At 44.2% G+C, this 22365-nt stretch overlaps 1 protein-coding gene across 5 annotated transcripts in view; it reads right to left on the reverse strand.

The window, feature by feature from the left end:
• Positions 1–405: 405 nt before the first annotated feature.
• RTTN (rotatin) overlaps positions 406–22365 on the reverse strand; it is a 182900-nt gene continuing 160940 nt past the window's right edge. For 4 of the 5 annotated variants that reach the window (XM_075585443.1, XM_075585445.1, XM_075585442.1 and 1 more), the window contains 5 exons: positions 20482–20684; positions 17731–17998; positions 16036–16139; positions 7202–7271; positions 406–1045 (listed from right to left, as the gene is read on the reverse strand). In XM_075585443.1, the coding sequence (XP_075441558.1) occupies positions 966–1045; positions 7202–7271; positions 16036–16139; positions 17731–17998; positions 20482–20684 (725 nt within the window). In that variant the 3' untranslated portion in view covers positions 406–965. Of the gene's footprint in view, positions 1046–1998; positions 2194–7201; positions 7272–16035; positions 16140–17730; positions 17999–20481; positions 20685–22365 lie in introns of those variants that run through there. The other variant, XM_075585444.1, reaches the window with a different exon arrangement.

Below are 22365 nucleotides of genomic sequence, written 5' to 3' on the forward strand. Positions count from 1 at the left end.
TCCCGCTTCCTCTAAACATCCATTGCAACCACATATCCCTCTGACAACACTTTATATAATCTCGGCTTCTGCATTTCTGCCAGACCTGATGAAGAACCCCGAGAGGTTCAAAAGCTTGTAACAGATCAACTACTTGCTGGTCCAATAAAAAGGTATAATATTACCTATTCCCTCACCCGCTTTTGTTATTTTACTATATGGAAGAAAAGACCAACATGGCTACCTACCCTTCTTTGCCTGTTAATATGAAGTTAACTTAGACCACTGAAAGTAATATTAAGAGTGTAATGACTCTGCTAGAGAAGTAGTTCAAACCCCGAGTTTGAAGAATTGTTCATTAAAATAAAATTGTATTTGTATGTGAACAGCTATAGATTACGCAACAACATTATTTATAAGTGAGGTTTGTTTTATTATTTCAACAAATACAAATGTAATAAAAAAATAACTGTTATTATAGAAAAAAATATATACATGCTTTAAAGCAGCTGGAGATCTCTTTCATATTAAGTAGACTTGATCATTTATTTACTACATAGTAAAATGAAAAAAGGTAATCTTTGGACAACATATGACTCGCATAAAGTAACAGAAGCCATTTTGGATGAACACTGGAGCACTCGGCAGAAATCGCTGCAGAAAGTGTTATGTGACTCAAAGTACAGACAGGAGGGGGTTAGAGAATAATTTTCCTAATACATGTTGATTCAACTTCTACAGTGCAACGCTTATTGATGAAGTCTTATGAGTCAATGCAGTCATTCTTAGTGTCATTAAAGTTGTGGGTGGATGAAGCTATACAATGAAAAATGATGAGGGAAGAAACTAGAAATAGCATGATGTACTCAAACTGTTAACATTTATAAAAAAATTAAAAGCCTTTTCACATAGTAGACAGATCCTAGTTTGTGTGAATATCCTATGGTTGCAGAAACCCAGTCAACAAAATGTATGTATGACAATGCTTAATTACTCAGAAGTTGCTCCAAATTCTCCAGACACTTCAAATGATAAAGTTCGAGTTTTTCTTCTGAAACCAAAGTATCTGTGAACAAAAAATAAAAAGCTTTATTTCAAGATGTTTCTCTTTTTTCAGTTCAAAGTAACTTTTGAATCATACACTTCACTTAAATGCAACGTCTTAATACACAGTGACATTTTAATAGTTATAGTCTTAGGGCCTCATGCAGTAAGCGGCGGAAAGGCACTTCTCGAAACTTTTCCGCCTAAAAAGCCTATCCGTATTCATAGAGGGGCCAGAAAGTGGCGAGATAAAAAAAAAACGCCAGTTTTGCTGGCGGTTTTTTTTTTCTCGCCGGTGGCGGGGCGAGAAGGCACTTTCCGCCTAAAAATCCAACTTTTTCAGCCACCCTGTATTCTAGTAGAGGCGAGTAGCTAAGCGGAGCTATTCGCCTCTCTAGAATGGCGTTTTGCTGGCGGATCAGCCACGCAAGAAAAAGATGGCAAGTTGCTGCTTAGAGGCAGCGGGTGAGTGGCGGATCGGCACTTAGAAAAAATTCAGGCCTTTTTCCTGGCTGGGATTGATGCCGGGGGTCTCCGGAGCTGATACCATTAATATCAGCACCGGACCCCCCCGGCATGCATCCGAGGCAGGAAAAATGCATTTAAAGCCCACTTCATTACCTTAGCGGTTAACCGCTAAGGTAATGAAGGGGTTAAAGAGCCGTGCCAGGTTTATTGTGGGTGGCGGGGGTGGGTGAAGGGGGTATTTGGCCCTTGGTGTTTGTTTAGGGCTTGCGGGCGGGTTGCGGGTGCACTTAACCCCTTCCCGACCGTAGCGGTTAATACCGCTATGGTCATGAAGGGGTTAAGGCCTCCCGCTACCCACCCGCAAGCCCTAAACAAACACCGTTGGGGCTAATACCCCCTTCACCCACCCCCACTACCCACAATAATAAAAAATACACACACCAGCCCCACACTAACTAAATAAATAAATTATATATATATATATATATATATATATATGACCCCAACAACACCTATACCCCCCTAACATACAGTATAGTAATGGGCACAATGACTATTATCCACAAATGGATAATAGTGCAGTTGTCCATTTAAAATACATACACAACAATAAAGACATTAAATACATATAGCACTCACCCATGTGCGGCTGCCACGATGAAGGCCATCCTCATCTTCATCCTGCCCATGCACCATCCGCTTCTGCAAAACAGACACAAGAATTAAAACATCCAATGTAATGTCCCCTAACCCCTTAATCACCATAGCAGTTATTAACCGCTACAGTCATTAAGGGGTTAACCCACCATCACCCACATACCCTCCCCCACGAACCCCCCAACCCTGAGGCCTAACCACCCTCACCCACTACCCACAGGGGAGTCCTACCAAATACCCTTGGGGCCAATACCCCCTCCCCCAGCACATACAGTACAATAATGTGCCAAATAACTATTATCCACATAGGGATAATACATTATTTGGCCATTATTAAACACATTAAATACCGTAATAAAGTAAAGAAAATTGTACTAACCTCATCAATAAGAAGGCTCCGTCGCCAGCATCATCCTTGGGGTCCGTTGCCAAAATAATAAATAGCCAATACATCTCAATTACATTAACATACCAATGAACCCCTTAATCACCTTTTCGGGTACTAACCTCAAAGGTAATTAAGGGGTGAAGCCATCCTGCAATGGCAACACCACTTATGCATAACATCCTCAATGAATTAAAAACCAATTTCCTACACAAATCTCATGTAATCATTCAATCTGAAGCCTCAAATGCCACTTAAAACATTGCATTTACAGTGTATACATGTAGCATAACATGTAAACTACATGTACACGCTGCAAATCAATGTTAACAATACAGTAATCCAACTCAAATAGCCTGACATCACAAGAAGTATATTATGTAAGCAAATAAAGTCACCATCAATGAATTAACAGACATGAATTACATCCCTAAACAATTAAAATACCATCCATACCAATTACACAATTAACTATAGCTATTGTAACAGAGAACAAGTTCAAAACATACAAAAAAGGACACCAACAATTATAATATACTAAAGCAAGCCTCTCCATAACCTACAGTACAGCATAAAGCCCAAAACTTACATCTCTCTAATAATAAAATACATTTAACACACATCTATGCATAGCAGCATAGCCACAATCATTTACAATAAAGAAAATCAAGCTTTAACAACACTATCATTTCTTACCCTGTATGTATATATCTCTCTAGACATAAATACATACATACATACATACATACAGTGGCAAGAAATGATATGCATAAAAAAAAATGAAGACATGAAAAAGCAAAAAAAAACACAGTTACATTAAATACATTTCTTTATTTAACTTACCATTACTTGCCCCCACCGACTCCCGTTGATCAGCTTACTCACGAACCAATCCACGAACAGGAACCCATAAAATAAAAAAACATAAAATAATAAACATTAAAATAATAAAACACGACAATCCAGGGGTCTTCTAGTTGTAATCCATCTTCATCTGTATTCTTCTACCTTCTTCCGGGGTCTTCTTGCCGTCCGGTGCCACGCCCTGGTCTTCTTTCTTCAGAGGAGGTCCTTCCTCCTCGGCGTCTGGCTTCAAAATGAGATGACATAGGCTTTTAAAGGCCTATGACGTCACATTTTTCGTCATATGGTTCCCACGGCCCTGAAAACCATGTGTTTTGGCCGATGTAAAAAAAAATGATGACGTCACTTAAAGGCAATGACAGCACAGCCAATCAGAATGGCTTTGCAGAATGGCTTTGCTGCAATTGCCTTTAAGATGACGTCATGAAAAGACACATGGCCGGACTCACATGGTACGGCAGCCAATCAGAGCGTGGGAAGTCTATCCCTACTCTGATTGGTTCAAGTACCATGTGACAGAGGCTTGGGGGAGAAAGGATGTGACGTCATCATTTTTTTTTACATCGGCCAAAACACATGGTTTTCACGGCCCAATCAGGGCCGTGGGAACCATATGACGAAAATGTGACGTCATAGGCCTTTGAAAGCCTATGTCGTCTCATTTTGAAGCCAGACGCCGAGGAGGAAGGACCTCCTCTGAAGAAAGACCAGGGCGTGACACAGGACGGCAAGAAGACCCCGGAAGAAGGTAGAAGAATACAGATGAAGATGGATTACAACTAGAAGACCCCTGGATTGTCGTGTTCTATTATTTTAATGTTTATTATTTTATGTTTTTTTATTTTATGGGTTCCTGTTCGTGGATTGGTTCGTGAGTAAGCTGATCAACGGGAGTCGGTGGGGGCAAGTAATGGTAAGTTAAATAAAGAAATGTATTTAATGTAACTGTGTTTTTTTTTGCTTTTTCATGTCTTCATTTTTTTTATGCATATTATTTCTTGCCACTGTATGTATGTATGTATGTATGTCTAGAGAGATATATACATACAGGGTAAGAAATGATAGTGTTGTTAAAGCTTGATTTTCTTTATTGTAAATGATTGTGGCTATGCTGCTATGCATAGATGTGTGTTAAATGTATTTTATTATTAGAGAGATGTAAGTTTTGGGCTTTATGCTGTACTGTAGGTTATGGAGAGGCTTGCTTTAGTATATTATAATTGTTGGTGTCCTTTTTTGTATGTTTTGAACTTGTTCTCTGTTACAATAGCTATAGTTAATTGTGTAATTGGTATGGATGGTATTTTAATTGTTTAGGGATGTAATTCATGTCTGTTAATTCATTGATGGTGACTTTATTTGCTTACATAATATACTTCTTGTGATGTCAGGCTATTTGAGTTGGATTACTGTATTGTTAACATTGATTTGCAGCGTGTACATGTAGTTTACATGTTATGCTACATGTATACACTGTAAATGCAATGTTTTAAGTGGCATTTGAGGCTTCAGATTGAATGATTACATGAGATTTGTGTAGGAAATTGGTTTTTAATTCATTGAGGATGTTATGCATAAGTGGTGTTGCCATTGCAGGATGGCTTCACCCCTTAATTACCTTTGAGGTTAGTACCCGAAAAGGTGATTAAGGGGTTCATTGGTATGTTAATGTAATTGAGATGTATTGGCTATTTATTATTTTGGCAACGGACCCCAAGGATGATGCTGGCGACGGAGCCTTCTTATTGATGAGGTTAGTACAATTTTCTTTACTTTATTACGGTATTTAATGTGTTTAATAATGGCCAAATAATGTATTATCCCTATGTGGATAATAGTTATTTGGCACATTATTGTACTGTATGTGCTGGGGGAGGGGGTATTGGCCCCAAGGGTATTTGGTAGGACTCCCCTGAGGGTAGTGGGTGAGGGTGGTTAGGCCTCAGGGTTGGGAGGTTAGTGGGGGAGGGTATGTGGGTGATGGTGGGTTAACCCCTTAATGACTGTAGCGGTTAATAACCGCTATGGTGATTAAGGGGTTAGGGGACATTACATTGGATGTTTTAATTCTTGTGTCTGTTTTGCAGAAGCGGATGGTGCATGGGCAGGATGAAGATGAGGATGGCCTTCATCGTGGCAGCCGCACATGGGTGAGTGCTATATGTATTTAATGTCTTTATTGTTGTGTATGTATTTTAAATGGACAACTTCACTATTATCCATTTGTGGATAATAGTAATGTTGCCCATTACTGTATTGTATGTTGTGTATTGCTGCTATGTTTATTGGGGGCATTTGTCCCCAATAAACATGCTATTATGCGTTAACCCCTTCATTACCTTAGCGGCTATCCGCTATGGTAATGAAGCAGCATTAATGTATTTTAATAATATTGTGCGGGAGCAGGGGGCCCCCTGAGCTGAACCGCATTTATTTGTGACGCAGAGACCCCCTGCTTCCCGAGTTACAGGCCCCGGTTTGGGGCATCGGTTACAGTGTGGACGCCATGTTTGTTGCGTGCACGTAGCGTATTGGACGCTATAAACATGGCGGCGACACTGCCCATCCGATCACACATACCGGGGCCTGCAACTCGGGAAGCAGGGGGTCCCTGGTCCACAAAGTGATGCGGTTCAGCTCGGGGGACCCCCTGCTCACTGTACAGTATTATTAAATAAATATTCATGCTGCTTCGCTACCGTAGCAGATACCCTGTAAGGTAAGGAACGAGTCTTTATTGATATGTGTGTTTTATTCATAGTGTAGATGTGCAGAGGGTCTCCGGAGCTGAAGCGCTTTTGTTTTAGGTCTGGGGACCCCCTGCTCCCCGAGATACAGGCCTCTTTAGGGGGTGCCGTTATCCCTCTGCTTTGTTTACATGCCGCGGTCTTGTGATCGGGACCTTTAAATGCAGAGGGATACCGGCACCTCATAAAGGGGCCTGTATCTCGGGAAGCAGGGGGTCCCCCGACCTGAAACCAATGCGGTTCAGCTCCGGAGACCCCCTGCACATGTACACTATGAATAAAAGTTGTTTTAAAAATAATTTTTATTGTGCTGATGTTTGCGCCGAGAGAGCAGCGGATCTCTCTCGGCTGCAAACACAACTCGGCAGGGGACGGCTTCTCGGCAGTTTCTCGCCAGGCAGCCGTCCCGCCACCGGTTACACGCCATTTCATCAAATAGTGGTGGCTAATTCATTCGCCAGGGATTCGCCCCTTAAAGCATACAGCCAGTTTAACACGCCAAAAACATGGCTAATTGCTAAACTGGCGAATGCATTTTTTCGCTGCTTACTGCATGAGGCCCTTAGTGCGCAAATATGTATACATTTGGTCCTTTCTTTGGCTCATTTGTATCATTATTCTACTGCAAATGTCAATGCTCGTGAACTAATCAACCTCTATTACACTTCCTTTTGGGTGGCTTATTGAGGCCGACTTGCAGAACCTTAAGCAGATTTTCATAACATTCATACGTGAAAGGGGGTGCCATTTACAACTCTAAATGAGAACAATTTTAGGACCCACTTGCTTTTTATCCAAATCTTATACTGTAAAAGAATAAACTATTATCATTTTTATGAAAATGAATCGTTTGTTTCAATGCATGTGATACTGTAAGCAGACCATATAAATAGACCAAATGTTCACAATTCCAATGAGCTGTTCGGTGCCCTAAGAAACATCTGTTTTTATGCTTGCCAAATATTACTGCAGTGTCATTGTAGAATTGTATCTACGTAATTTGCAGCACATCCATTAATTCTTCCTTCACACCTCCCAAAGAAACAAACCAACTTACTTTTCCGTAACATACACAAAGCTTCCTCTATCCTCCCCTTTATCAGTGGATTCTTCAGAGTCACCTTTGCCTGAGGCACAAAATCAGAGTATGTTACTTGAATTATCCTTAGGCAACTCCACCGCAAAAATCATAAAACAGTAAACATATTTGCAACAATTACATCAAGAAACAATCCCTAAGTACATGTTAACCCCTATAAAATAATTTGAATTATTTAGCATTTTGATTATGGAAAGTGAAAAATCGAAGTATTTTTGGTGAAATATATTTAACAAAATGATTCTGCTTTTTTAAAATGGTATTATATAAAAACATTAATAAAATTGTATTTCAGAAACCAATTACATTAAGGGGAAGGCTTCATAATTATTTTAACAAATACTGTATAACAGGGACTGAATCCTTCTGAAAGGAGACACTCTGATAAAGAGGCCACACCAAAAAATGTATCAAAAGATGAGCCAAATTCAAGAGAACAAAATGAAAATGATAGTGTGTGAGATTCTGATCAGCTTTAAAAAATGTTGCCAGGTTCAAGGAAAAGGTGTAATCCAAACGTCAGGACATTGTATCCTCCTCCCATCCTACACCTCTTCCTAACTCTCCCCCTAACCTTTATCAACTCTTTTTCCGCTGCAGAGGATGCATCATTGCTAGAATCATTCTACTCTTTCCCAAATCTGTCTCAGCGTCTCCCCTGCTGAAACCCCTATCCTGGCTTCCTATCAAATCCTTTATCACACTCAATTCTCCTCGTCACTCCTCACTGCCCCTCCTTGCATCTCAGCCCTAATTTTTCACTATACACCATCCCGACTCTTGTGTTATGCTCAAGGATGTCTGCTCTCTACACCTTTTGTGTTTGAAGCCCACCTTAAACCTTTCTCACCGACTGCTGCACACCTCTGAAATACCCTTCCCCTCAATATCTGACTAACACCCCCTCTATCCATTTTTAAAACCCATCATAAAACACACCTCCTTAACGAAGCAAATGAGTAGCTCTGTGGCTGATACTTTACACCTCATACATAAACCTTGGTCCCTTGCAGACGTACTTACCAGAACACCTTCTTACGGTCTCTGTACGTTCCTCAAATATACCAATTAGATTGTAAGCTCTTTGGGGCAGGAACTCCTTTTACTAAATGTCATTTTTATGTCTGAAAGCACTTCTTCCCATTATGTCTTATTTGTTATTTATATGATTATCACGTGTATTACTACTGTGAAGCGCTATGTACATTAATGGCGCTATATAAATAAAGATTATACATACATATATACAAGGCATCATAAGACTAATAGTAAGTTTGTCACCTAGTACAATATATCACACCGTAAAATTTAATATGTTTTTACTCTTAAGGATGTTTTGGTAATAGTTGATAAAGTATTAAGGAATAACAGACAAATAGAAAAAAAAATGAATAAGAAATCTTTTCCCTGTAGATTTAAGTTATTTAGACATTTGTATGCAAACTGTACATCTTTCTCTCGTTTATACCACATTAATGACAATTGAGGTACATGTAAGCTAATCTCAGTTAATGAAGAGCCAGTTTAAATAAAAATAAAATTATTTACACTTTTTTAAATTAATGCACTAAACGTTAAGATATATATATATATATTTTTTTTTAAAGTTGCAGAACACTCAAATCTAGCTTTTAGACTGCAATTGGGGCTATCTGGCAAAACCATGGCACGGTTATTATAAAGACTAATTGTGACGGTAGAGGTAGACTGGTCTTAAATAAATGTTAAGCCCGCCATTACCCCTACAGGTAAATGATATGATGTATTTAGAGTCTATTGTACCAGTTCTATATATGTTATTCTTAAAGTATGTAAAACAGTGATGTACAGCTCTGTACCAGAGGGTTGACCTGCAGGGGTTAACTCTCTCTTGCAAAAGGAGCTATAATCACATCAGAGTTTGGTATTCTAGGCCTGGACACTGAGGGGATTAGGTCCATTGTTGAGGAACCAGGGAGAGGTCTACCACCTGCTGAGTGGACTTCTTCTGCAAGAAAGCTGTAAGCCCTGGCGCTATACGTGTATTGTATGACTGTGGAGGTGAATTATTTGGGCATTAACCTGTATCTGCCTACATCCTGTGGACTATGTTAAAGGATACAAATTACCATATTTGGGCATGTCATTTTGCACTTCCTGGCCCCCATTCAATCCCAGTAATCTCATCAGACGGGTCTAGGGCGGTGTGCAGAGACCAGGACTATTGTTCCTAACGAAACTAGCTGGCATCTCCCTGATTGGGAGAGGGGTATAAATACTCCTCCCATCCTCAAAGGAGTCATTCTGGACCTGATAGCCTTTGTGAAGGCAGTGTGCTGATAGAGCTGAAAGAACGGACAAGAAGTCTGCCAAAGGGAACCAAGGATACCCAGTGCAGGGGTCCGGAGCATCCGGCGGAGCTGCGGTCTCTGTGTGCAGCATTAGCCTGAGCTGTTTGGACTGAAGAAATGGTGGGGAATTTAAAATAGCTAGCTAGCGGAGAGCAAGGCAATGCTGCCCATATTACCGGGGACAGCGGGGCAAGTTGGGAATGCGTATCGGGGTAAGCTTCCAGACAGAGGTCCCCCCTCCTAGAACTTTGGGCTGTTCCCTCAGTTAGGAGAGTTTGTATGTACTGGAAGTTTATGGAAACTTTTTCCAATAAATTCACTTTTGTTCAGCTCTGCAGTTCTGTCTAGTGTACTGATCCCTGGTGTAATTGTCCTGGTCTCCTGTGACACTAACAGATGTTAGCACAACACAATCAAAATATTGATTTAACAATTATAAACATTCATTTGATAAAGCTATACCACAATTACATTACTAAGCAACGTCATCATCAACAGTGGAGAGGACATTTAAAGGCACAAAAGGAATCAAGTGGTATTGTTATATATGGGGATCACTAGACAAACCAAGGAACATACATTGCACCATATATCTTAATTTCGCCAGCTACAAATACTGGGGAGAGCTAAAAGTCTATTTGAGTGTAATCGAATTTAAAGCAATAATGGGCTCATCTGCAGCAGATGCTTTTTATTCATGATCCATGATTGTGATTAAGAATGGTGCTACACAATATTTGAATAAAATGTGTCCTTCACACTATTTATGTGTAGCCAGGTCTCCTCTGGCTGTCAGCACCACCCTCCCCTCGAGCGCGATCGCGGGTACCGCCGAGTCCCAAGGCGGCCCCGCAAGCCGATCGCAGGGGTGAAGGCGGTGCGGGCCCGGCTCGGGGGTTGCCGGGGACGCGTGCGGCCGGTTGCCAAGGCCGCACTCGCGTCACAGGGATCCCGGCGCTCTCGGGCCGGGCGGTGAGGGCGCCGCCATTGTGCATTAGCTCGCGCATGCGCAGGGATGGCCCAGAATCAGGAGAGCCCCAGATAGCTCGCGCATGCGCAGGGAGGCCGCGAGAGTTAGGGAGAAGCTGCGCGAGAGTAGGGGCAGTACAGGAGAGGTTGCGGCGGCCATTAGGGATTCGCGCAGGGAAGGCGCGCACGCGGCCCCAATGTGTTTCTAGGCTCCATGGGACTACAACTCCCATGGGGCATAGCGAGACAGGCACCAGGTGCCTCATAGGAGCCAATAGGGCTGTCGGATTGCACTTTGCCAGAAGGATACATTTCGTGCGTTTAGCCCACGTTTGTCAGTTGGAGTCAGGGAGCTGTGAGGGAAGCAGGGGTGCGGGGAGTGAGTGCAGCTCCTGCACCCAGATAGGTACCCACACCCCAGGTAGGCCCCAACTCCCCACTAGGTTAGTGGGTAAGTGCTGAGGGAGGCCCAAGATAGGGACGCTGCCCTTAGTATAGTGCTGCCTTGTCAGAGTCACGGCTGTCAGTGCTGTGAGGTCTGACAGGCAGGCACAGTGTTGCGCAGCACGTTGGCTGCAAGCACCCAGCGGGTCACAGTTTGTTGCTGTAGGCGCTGGGACTAGTTAGGTAATAGTGAGGCCGAGGGGACTTGGGTAGTACGGGAGGAGGTAGTGCGGGTGCAGGGGGTCAGGAACCCCTGCATAAGATAGGCTACCCCGTTAGGCCCTAGGAGTTTCCCCCAAAGCCATTACAGGTTGCTGTGCTGTAGGGACGGCCTATAGTATAGCGAATTGTCACGTAGTGCTGTAAAGACAGGTCCTATGTTAGGGATCCTGTCACAGTAGGGTAGATTAGATAGGGACTCAGCGGACGCTGCGGTTCCTGCTAAGAGGTTCGGATCCGAGTTGGGGTCCGCAGAGACTGTTTCCAGGTTGGGATCGCCCCTACCGGTGCGCGTGCAAGGAGACCGGTTGGGGATCAGATGACGCCATCCTACGACTGATCCTTTGTGAAGTCCTTGCAGGTCCGAGTGCAGGAGCACTCGGCAGGTACTCTATACGTGCACCAACAAAGATCATAACATTCTATTAACACATAGTGGCAGCGCTGACCACGGGACAAAGGGGGTTGGGCTGTGGGCACGTTATATGGTGGTGATGTTATGAGTACAATTGTGATGTATTGTTATCGTTTAATCATTCAGTAAATCTGTTATCCATAATACTGGTGTATGTGGTTTCTGGGTGGGTTCCTATGTTAGGGTCATTCTACATTTCCATAGAATCCTACATAGGTGGAGGCGCTGAAATCGAGACCGTTCCAGAGGATTCACCCCAGGCTCTCACTAGCGGAGGCTCAGGCCTCCTGTGAGCCTGCAGGTATAAGCACCACACCGGGTAACACCGTATGTTCTATGCACCCACACTATATATGCGATTGGGTGGGGTGGAATGCCCGTTACATTTGGAGGCACTGCTGAGATACCACCTGGGGTGTCCTGTTCCATTTTTTTTCCAAATTGTCCCATTCCTATTTTTGTCACCATGTTTGTAAAGTCCGGACACGAGGTACTTGCCTGGGCTTTGAGGCAATATCTAGAACCTGGCCAGGTAGTGGCGGTAGGAGGCATTCCTGTAATTATACCCGCGGTCAAGGTCCGGGAGTATATGTGTAAAATTCCTGGGTGGCCGTACTCATGTGTCTTAGATGAAGAACAAGATCCCACGTCCACATGGAAAACCATACTTTTTGTGGTAACCCACACTGCGGATATATGCCTGGCAGAGGCACCGTCCGCATTGTTTATGCCCGGGGCCCCATCTGAGGGGTACCCCCTAGACTACGCAGACCCAGCAAAATGGCGTCTCCCGCCAAATCAGGAGAGCTCACATGCTGCTGACTGCCAACCTGCACAGAAAGATGTTGCAACAATCTGTCCGGGTTTGGCGCGAAAATCAGAGCCCCTCCCCTGTGATGTGAGTGACTCAGCGCAGAGCCAAAACCACTCCCTTGTAGAAAGTGCCCTTCCTTCAGATTCTACCAGGGGGAGCCAGCACGGTTATCTTCAACCATACGTTGACGCCGTAATAGACTCTTTGCTCTCTGAGGATGAGATAGACTGTCAGGGGATACACCCTAATGTGTATGTGCCCTGGCGAACGCCAGGAATGGAAGTCCTTGCACTAATGTGTCCCTGCTTGCAAGAAGCCTATAGCGAGGGAGCTTCTTTGTCCCAGTTACCAATAGACTTCAAGACCACCGAGGTGGATGGGGAACCGTGTATACAGTGCTTTAGTCCCATCTGTGACTGTTCTAGAGGCGCACTGGCGTGGGAGCCCAAATGTGATTGCTGCGGTGCAATTTTCTTGATGCCTATTGTACCCCAGCCTACAGAGCCAGCTAAGGAGCCAAGCGAACCATTGGCGGAGAAGAGCGCGACCGCAGTGGAGGTACCGGAGCACGTCAGCTTCGTACCCCCAACCACTGGTTGTATCGCAGAAGACCCCAGTGACTCCCTTGCGGAGGATCCTATCGTGATATCCTCCGGGGAAGAAGTTGAAGTCCCATCGGTGGCGATGCGCCTATTGGCGAACCACCCCAGCGGTGATACAGAGGAGACAGAGGAATCACAGGGTAAGGTGTCTATACCCCCATCTTCCTTTGGTGATTCCAGCGACCAACCGCTCGTAGTGATGCGCCTGCCGGCGGACCACTCTAGTGAAATCATCGAACCAACTATTTCGGCGGATACAGAGCCTGCTGTGGGCCCGTGGGCCCTAGAGGAGGTGTATCCAGATGCTGCGGATCCTGATAGGGGCCCGTGTGCCCTACAATGGTCAGTCCGGCCTACTACGATGGTACCATCGGTCCTAGGCTTGGGACCCGTACCGAACGAAGATAAGGGTGAGTCGACTGCCCCAGGGGTGTTGGGGGTAAGCCTCCAGGTGATAGTGGAGCACGATAGCTCCTTAAGTCTGGTCACCAGGGCGAACGGCTCCCCTTTGCATCGTGTCCTGGCGGAGGTGTCCTCCTTAGAAGGTAGCTGTCCAGTGGTGCGAGTGGACCCATACCTACTTGCCCGTGTTCCAGATGAAGAGGAACCCATCGCAAGCCAGCGGAGTGGTGAGGAACCTCCTTACTTCACACCGGCTCCTGAACCGAGTGTGAGCCCGTGTGCTCCGACCCAAATTGTCCCAGGACTGGGATCCCACGCTCCCGAGTTTCCAGCAAGTAAGTGGACTGCCCCAGAAGTGCCAGGGACAGGTCCTGAGATAGCCGAGGTGGGAACTGACAGCGTGCCCGAGGACCTGTTGGCCACCGGGAATCACCGCAGTGGTAAGGTATCTACCCTTTACCCCCTGCCAGGTGAAACCGAGACTTTGAGGAAAGAGAAATTGTCCATTGCTCGCTTCCCAGTGGAAGCCTCGCCAGTATGTAGGGACAAAGACTGTGTGGAGAGAGATTCAGGGAAAGCTGCCTCCTTTAAGCCCAAAAAGGAGCGCTCCATTCACCACGTAGTGGACCGTGGGAAAGGTCCTGGCCTCCTGGCCTACCGCATCCATGCCGCGGATGGCCGGGTAAAGGCCTGGTTACGAGATGTTGTACTATTCCTTCCACCAGGGAGAGGAAGTAGTACAGAACCGGTGACTGTCACTCCAGAGTGTACTCTCCAAGAGGTTTCTCTGGGGGAGGCTCACGGACGCAAAAGTGAGGTACCCCCACATGATGAGTTAGGGGCACCCCACAAATGGTCTCAGCTCGCGTCAGGTATCGTATGTGGAGTGCATTGTAACCTGAGGTTTAAAGTCACAATTGATAAGTTGTACATATGCACTGCATTTTCATTGTATAACTGTGTACCAGGTTATGTCGTTCCCCAAGCGGGGACGTTGGGTTTTCCACCAGGGGGAGAGTATAGCCAAGTCTCCTCTGGCTGTCAGCACCCCCGTCCCCTCGAGCGCGGGTACCGCCGAGTCCCAAGGCGGCCCCGCAAGCCGATCGTAGGGGTGAGGGCGGTCCGGTCCCGGCTCGGGGGTTGCCGGGGACGCGTGCGGCCGGTTGCCAAGGCCGCACTCGCATCACAGGGATCCCGGCGCTCTCGGGGCCGGGCGGTGAGGGCGCCGCCATTGCGCATTAGCTCGCACATGCGCAGGGATGGCCCAGAATCAGGAGAGCCCCAGATAGCTCGCGCATGCGCAGGGAGGCCGCGAGAGTTAGGGAGAAGTTGCGCGAGAGTAGGGGCAGTACAGGAGAGGTTGCGGCGGCCATTAGGGATTCGCGCAGGCGCAGGCGTGCACGCAGCCCCAATGTGTTTCTAGGCTCCATGGGACTACAACTCCCATGGGGCATAGCGAGACAGGCACCAGGTGCCTCATAGGAGCCAATAGGGCTGTCGGATTGCACTGGGCCAGAAGGATACATTTCGCGCGTTTATCTCACGTTTGTCAGTTGGAGTCAGGGAGCTGTGAGGGAAGCAAGGGTGCGGGGAGTGAGTGCAGCTCCTGCACCCAGATAGGTACCCACACCCCAGGTAGGCCCCAACTCCCCACTAGGTTAGTGGGTAAGTGCTGAGGGAGGCCCAAGATAGGGACGCTGCCCTTAGTATAGTGCTGCCTTGTCAGAGTCACGGCTGTCAGTGCTGTGAGGTCTGACAGGCAGGCACAGTGTTGCGCAGCACGTTGGCTGCAAGCACCCAGCGGTTCACAGTTTGTTGCTGTAGGCGCTGGGACTAGTTAGGTAATAGTGAGGCCGAGGGGACTTGGGTAGTACGGGAGGAGGTAGTGCGGGTGCAGGGGGTCAGGAACCCCTGCATAAGATAGGCTACCCCGTTAGGCCCTAGGAGTTTCCCCCAAAGCCATTACAGGTTGCTGTGCTGTAGGGACGGCCTATAGTATAGCGCGTGTCACGTAGTGCTGTAGAGACAGGTCCTATGTTAGGGATCCTGTCACAGTAGGGTAGATTAGATAGGGACTCAGCGGACGCTGCGGTTCCTGCTAAGAGGGTCGGATCCGAGTTGGGGTCCGCAGAGACTGTTTCCAGGTTGGGATCGCCCCTACCGGTCCGCGTGCAAGGAGACCGGTTGGGGATCAGATGACGCCATCCTACGACTGATCCTTTGTGAAGTCCTTGCAGGTCCCAGTGCAGGAGCACTCGGCAGGTACTCTATACGTGCACCAACAAAGATCATAACATTCTGTTAACACATAGGTGGAGGCGCTGAAATCGAGACCGTTCCAGAGGATTCACCCCAGGCTCTCACTAGCGGAGGCTCAGGCCTCCTGTGAGCCTGCAGGTATATGCACCACACCGGGTAACACCGTATGTTCTACGCACCCACACTATATATGCGATTGGGTGGGGTGGAATACCCGTTACATATGTTTTGATGGATAACAGGCATGCAAACTTGTGATTGTTCTAGAATGTCCTCCGCTCATTTTATTGTGGAAAATTATGTTTTATAAATTAATCCTTGTGCCATAAGAAACTCACCTTCTGGTAATTGTGAAGCAATGCCCACATTGCAGAAGCTCCTATTCTCTGTGTTATAGGATTGCCAGTTTCCAGACAGGCACAAAGCACAGCAACAGCTTTATCTAATTGAAAGAATATTTATCATTAAATAATGCACAGACCTTATAATAAAAAAACAGTCCCAATGTAACTATATATATACACACCAAACTCATTAATAAATACAAACTTTTTGATTTGTGAAGTCACACCAGTTAATTCTAAGTCTATGCCATACAGAATCTAGTAGTAATGTGTGAATATTTCAAATACAGTATATAGCAATACACCACAAAACCACCATGGGCACTTTAAATTAGTTTCACAGCTCAAATGATCTTCTGCTTTTTGTCCAGGTTTACAACTCTCTTTATATGAAAGTTTACTTACAGTAATCATAGTATGTACCTTGTGGAGATTACTGCACAACATACATAAGCATTACAGTAGGTGCAACACCCCCCAAAACTTGTGAAAGGAAAAGATTAAAATAAAAAAATAAAAAAGTTTTGGGACTTTTTTTTAGATTCAGCTTGGAAATTATTTACCAGATGACAAACAAGTCATCTTGAATTGTCATGAGAGAAAAATATATCCAGTGTTACTTTAAAAAAAGAAAGAAGAAAGAAAATAGAAGCAGATGTCTATTGAGTGCAACAGCATAGAGAAGAAACAAATCAATTTCGGCAGAACACATGTAAAGGTTCATCAATATAAAACAACTTTAGTTTTTGTTTTATGCCTTCAGGAAACAAAAAAAAAGTTACATAAGTGTACTCAGAGAAATTAAGTGCAAGTGCATAGTTCTATTGGCGATCATGCAATGCACCAATTTCTGCCATCAAAATAACTTTCAATCAACAATACATATTAGGGCCAATATTGTGTCTAAATATGCAATCTCACAACATATACATTTCTAATAAGCGTGTTTTTATCATTGCATGAAATAGGATCCTATGTTCTGTGGGTCTTTTAAATCTCTTTTTCTAGTTGCCAAAGCTACTCTATGCAATTTTCTCAACTTCTTGAGAAGCATCAGTGAGTTATTAGGGACTCTCCATGACTATAAAGCAGCAGTTCTCCGCCTACTAGCAATTTTGTAGGCTTAGTTTAACTGGGGGGTCCTCCAGAGCAAATCTGTGGCCCCCCCACCTGAGAGGACCACCTGGTTCACCATCACCAAATACGGTTGTTCACCAGAATAATGAGACACAACAAAAAGTGTGCAGAGTCCGGGCTTGCTTGTGGCCAATAGAAAGTTGCAACGTCAACAGATGCTGCAACTTTCTATTTGTGACCCCACAGTCATATTTGTAGTTCTTTGGGTCCGCTCTGAGAGACCTCACAGATGTGACTAACAAGGCAATAAACAATGGTCACGTTAGTCTAGGAAAGCACTGCCTTTTATATACGTACCACTATAAAAACATGCAATCATATGTTACATATAAGAAAATCACAGGGTCCCAGTTTTACATAATTAATGATATTGATGTAAAGAAAATGTGCTGGGACAGCAAACTAGGTATGATATATGACGTGCCTACAGTATGAAGAAGTTTGACAGATTAACTTCCCCTCATCTTTGCATTTATCCATTAGGCATGTCATACAAAATACAAATTAATCTTAAAGAGTTGTCAAAACAGTGCAGTGTATAAAAAGTCTTACCATTAACTAGTATCTTAGGTTTGTTAGCTGGATTAAAACAGATATTATGTAAAATAAGCAAGGCTATGGGAAAGTTCCTTTTATGCTTGTATTTTGTCATCTCTAGAAGCAGATCTAAGCTTCCTTTTAGCTTCATGATCATTTGCTGCCCATCATTCTCCAATGATAAGTTCCATAGAAATTTAAGCCATAGGTTAGCCAAGACCCCAATGCTCTTAATCCTTCCTTTTGGCAGTGACAGGGACAGAAAGTTTTGCATAAAGTTACTCTGTCAGAATAAAAAGGAAAAAAAAACCCATCACTAACTTATCAACAACAGTACTAACAAATGGATATAATAATGCAAGTCTTTGTTTCTATTAGAAGATCAAGACGGCAGGTTATGGCCCCATAGAAGAGATAGCGAGGAATAGAATGAGGCACTCTTTAGCTGTTCCTGATTCTAAATCAGGTTATAGGATACATTTTCTTATTAATGGTAAAACATACAGAACCTACCAACATGCATGACTTTATTTATATTCTAAAAAATCCCCAACTATAAAATATATCAACAGTGTACATGTGTCATTGTGGAACCTGTTAATATACTGTGTTGAGTTAACACTGAAATTGTTCATATACATTATAGGCTAAAGCTGTTACATTCTGGGCATTATTGAAAACCCTGCTCTCTGATTGGATAATGCCCAGAATTTTAACCAATCAGTAATGGCCTGGAATTTTTGGCACCCTGCCAAATTTTTCAGCCAATCAGCTTTAAGTTCTCATTCACAAAGAGTGAGATTAGCTCTTAGGCCTTGCCCCCGCTGCATGCTGCAGCGTCCGCTGTGGCGGACGCTGCGCTCACCAGAGCCCTCCCCGCAACGGCGCCGGGCCCGCTGCGAGGGGGGGCCGCAGCGCTCGCGCGAGAGCTACTCCTGCTCTCAATAGAATTGAGAGCAGGAACTCGCGTCGAGCAGCTAGGCACGCCCCCCGGCGGTTCAGCCAATGAGGGCGAACCTGCCGGGTGACGTCATGGCCGCGCCCCCGTCACTCCTCCGGCACGCCCCCCCCGGTCTCAGCTCCTGCAGTGAGCTGCAGACCGGGGAATCGCCGGAACGCGCAGCCAAAAGCGCGCGCGCGCATTAGAGCGCCGTGACCGGGGCCTTAGCCTTAGACAGGGGAGGTGATTTGACAAGAGGCAGCAGCAAGGCACTGACTCCTTCCCTACCATGCCTGCAGAGAGCTCCGCACAGGAGAGTGAGGGGAAAGGTTTGTGTCTGTTGTGTGTTTTGTGGATGGAGGAGGGGTGCAGAGTGTTTTGTGGGTGGAGGAGGAGTACAGAGTGTTTTGTGGGTGGAGGAGGAGTGCAGAGTGTTTTGTTGGTGTATGAGTCTGCAATGTGTGGACTTACAGTGGGGCTGCAGTGGGCGTAGGGAAGGGGCTCCTGGTGTGTTTTTGTGGATGTAGAGGTGGCAGAGTCTGTTTTGTTGGTTTGTGTTCGTCTCTGCAGTGTGTGTTTTGTGGGTGCAGAGGGGGGCTGCAGTGTGCGTTTTGTGGGTGGAGGAGGGGTGCAGAGTGTTTTGTGTGGGTTTACAGGGGGGCTGCAGGGGTGTAGAGGGGGGCTGCTGGTGTGTGTTTTGTGGGTGTAGAGAAGGGCTGCAGTGTGTTTTGTGGGTGTAGAGGAGGGGGGTGCAGAGTGTGTTTGTGTATATAGAGGGGGGCTGCAGTGTGTTTGTTTGTATATATATATATAAATATATATAATATTATTATAAATATATAATATATAATATATTATAAATATATATATATATAGGGCTGTGTGTATGTACAATTTCCTTTTAATAAACTTGCAGAAAAAGAATAAGAATGTAGACAATGCTGATAAAAATCAATATGGCTACAGAAGTGGATTTTTTTAAATGAAAAATTTAAAAATAATAAAAAAAAAGCCTACATTTAGCCTATAATAGTAATAATCCCCTCAGAACAGGGCATTACTGGCCAATAATGCCCTGGCTGGGTTAAAATCCCTCGGCTTCGACTCGGGCCTTCAACTCTTCCAGCCAGGGCATTATTGGCCAGTAATGCCCTGTTCTTCGGGGATTATTACTTAAATAATAGTTTTAATGTTTAAGCAATAATGTTCAAAAGAAAATAACAGCTCTATCAGTTTTTAGAAATCATTGGACATACCATCATTTACTAGAGACGGCATTACCAATATGTACGCTCTGATGTGTTTCAATAAGGCTGGTTTATTTATTACAAGCAGCCATACTACTAATAAACAGGTGTAGGGGTAAATGCAACTAATGGTAGCAATGCTGAACAGATGCAGCAAATGTTATTGCCACTGTTAGTATGCTCACACAGGTGAAATGCCATGCTATCCGGCACATCCCACGCATGTCTGATTTAAAATAATGGCTGCTTCTTCCACTGGTGCATTGTTTATGTCCCAGTGCAACGCACCACTAGGAGTAATAACATTGGCTACCTCTATATATTTTACACATTTACTGTAAGAATGACAAATTTAAGGAATTTGCTAAAATATTTTTGCTTATTTTGAGGGACTACCTACTTAAACAGTATACACAGAGAATTGCTAATCTGATCACAGCAAACAAAGTGAAATGCTTGAGTCTGTGTAATGATTGGGATTGAGGAGTCAGTGAGAGTGTAACACCAATTTCATAGTAATATTTTAGTTAGGATTTATTGTAATTCAATATAATGTTTTCCATCACAGAAAAACCTTACCTTTTGAATAAGGCACTTGCAGTCCTGAGCAACAACAAGATTGGAAAGAAGAGGAAAAGCCACCTGTTGGATGGTGCTGTTTTCTGAAGCAGGTTCAGAGGCTAATTTCAAAATGCTGTGCATGATGGGAATGTTTACTGGAGCTTTTTGGGAAGGCTGCATTGTTATAGTCCCCGTGTTTGTCCAACATAGCGAACTACATGCTTTTATAGGGAAAACATAACATTCAATTAAAAATGACAAACGTTATACGTTGAATTGTAACATTTTCTAGAAGCTTGGTTACATTGACTTAATTAATGGACTTTATGAGACTCTAATTAGCACTTATTTGTTTGAACTTGTTAAATCGCCCTTTGTTTTTTTTTTCTGAACATGTGGGGTTGAAATTATTTATCCAACAAAATAGAAGGGATAAAAAACATTAAAGAAGTAACCATAGTGGCCTGCCGAGGTCAACAGCAGGAACAGTTTCGTAAGCCTCCAACATTTGCTATTAAAAAAAAAAAATTATCTGTTTTTTTTACTGCTTCACTGGTGTTATGCTGTAAATGTGAACATTGAAAAAGCAAGGCTGTCTGGGAATCTTTACATATCCCTACAAAAACATCATGTTGGTTGACAACCTGCACTTTCAGACATCCACTGTAACAAAAATTATATAAAAAGACAAGCAGCCATCTTCACGGACCACTGCATACAATACATGGTAATTTTTCCAAGTTGAAGATTGACCAATAACAGCAATGTGATTAAAATGGACATTGGAGAAAGTGTACCTTTGCTCGTTAGAGAGTGCTGGGATGATAATTTGTTTGGGACAACAAATGACAGTAAAGGAAACAATATATATTCGAATACTTTAGTGGCAAATAACATCGGCAGACTTTTTTTTGTTCTGTGCCTGTTGCGTTTCAGTTTTTATAACCAGAAGATTATTCATCTACATACTGTACTGTTTGCATACTATATAGATGCTAATGAAACAAAGGCTTCAACGTTCCCATTATTTCTTGTATTGCTCTCTAACAGATTGGTGAGCTAGAAAGCCACCATTCTTAACTTTGACAAATTCCCTTAATGATATGGGAGGCTGTGTTCACTATATTTTAGAGTTAAGATACATTTATGAGTAATATAAGATAGGTTTATTCTCTTATGTGGTATGTACTGTTACATTAGATAACTAAATGTAAGTTAAAGCTACAACAGCTACACAAATCAGAGTTTTCATGTATTGTAAATCAGACCGTCATCACAAGCATGGCAGATTATTATATATTTTTTAAAAAGGCCCGCACAATCTATGGCCCCATATAACCCCTCCCTATTCCCCAATATAAATGCTTCATATAACATCGCTCTTCCCCTCTCTTTGCCGATCCACCCCACCCTGATTGTTCTCTCTACCCCCCTCTTTGTGTCCTGATCTCTCTCGGTGCCGAAGACTCTCCGGCTTCACCTCTCACTCACCTCAACGCCCTTGCATCCCTCACCTCTACCCCCCCCCCCCCACTTCACCTCTCTCTTACCCACCCCCCCACTTCACCTCTATCCCTCCCCCCACTTCACCATTCACTCTCCCTCACCCACCTCAAACGCATGAAAGGAGAAATGGAGGAAGGGACCGGGGGGGTGAGAAGGTTGGGAGTCGCCGGAAAAGTCACTGTGAGCCGCCTGATGCCCACCAGTGTTTTAGGGGATAATTCTCTATAGTCCAAAGCAGCCAGCTTTCAGGATGTTTCAAAAGGGATTTTTGTCTGAAAACACCCGAACTGCTATAGAATAAGGCCCTTAGTTGGGTAATATCAGACTTATTCCAGCATAAAACAGGATTTATTTTAATTCAGAATTGCATATCTTACTACTGCAATAAATCTCCAA

Source organism: Ascaphus truei, chromosome 2 (assembly GCF_040206685.1).
Source record: "Ascaphus truei isolate aAscTru1 chromosome 2, aAscTru1.hap1, whole genome shotgun sequence".
Lineage (NCBI taxonomy): Eukaryota > Metazoa > Chordata > Amphibia > Anura > Ascaphidae > Ascaphus > Ascaphus truei.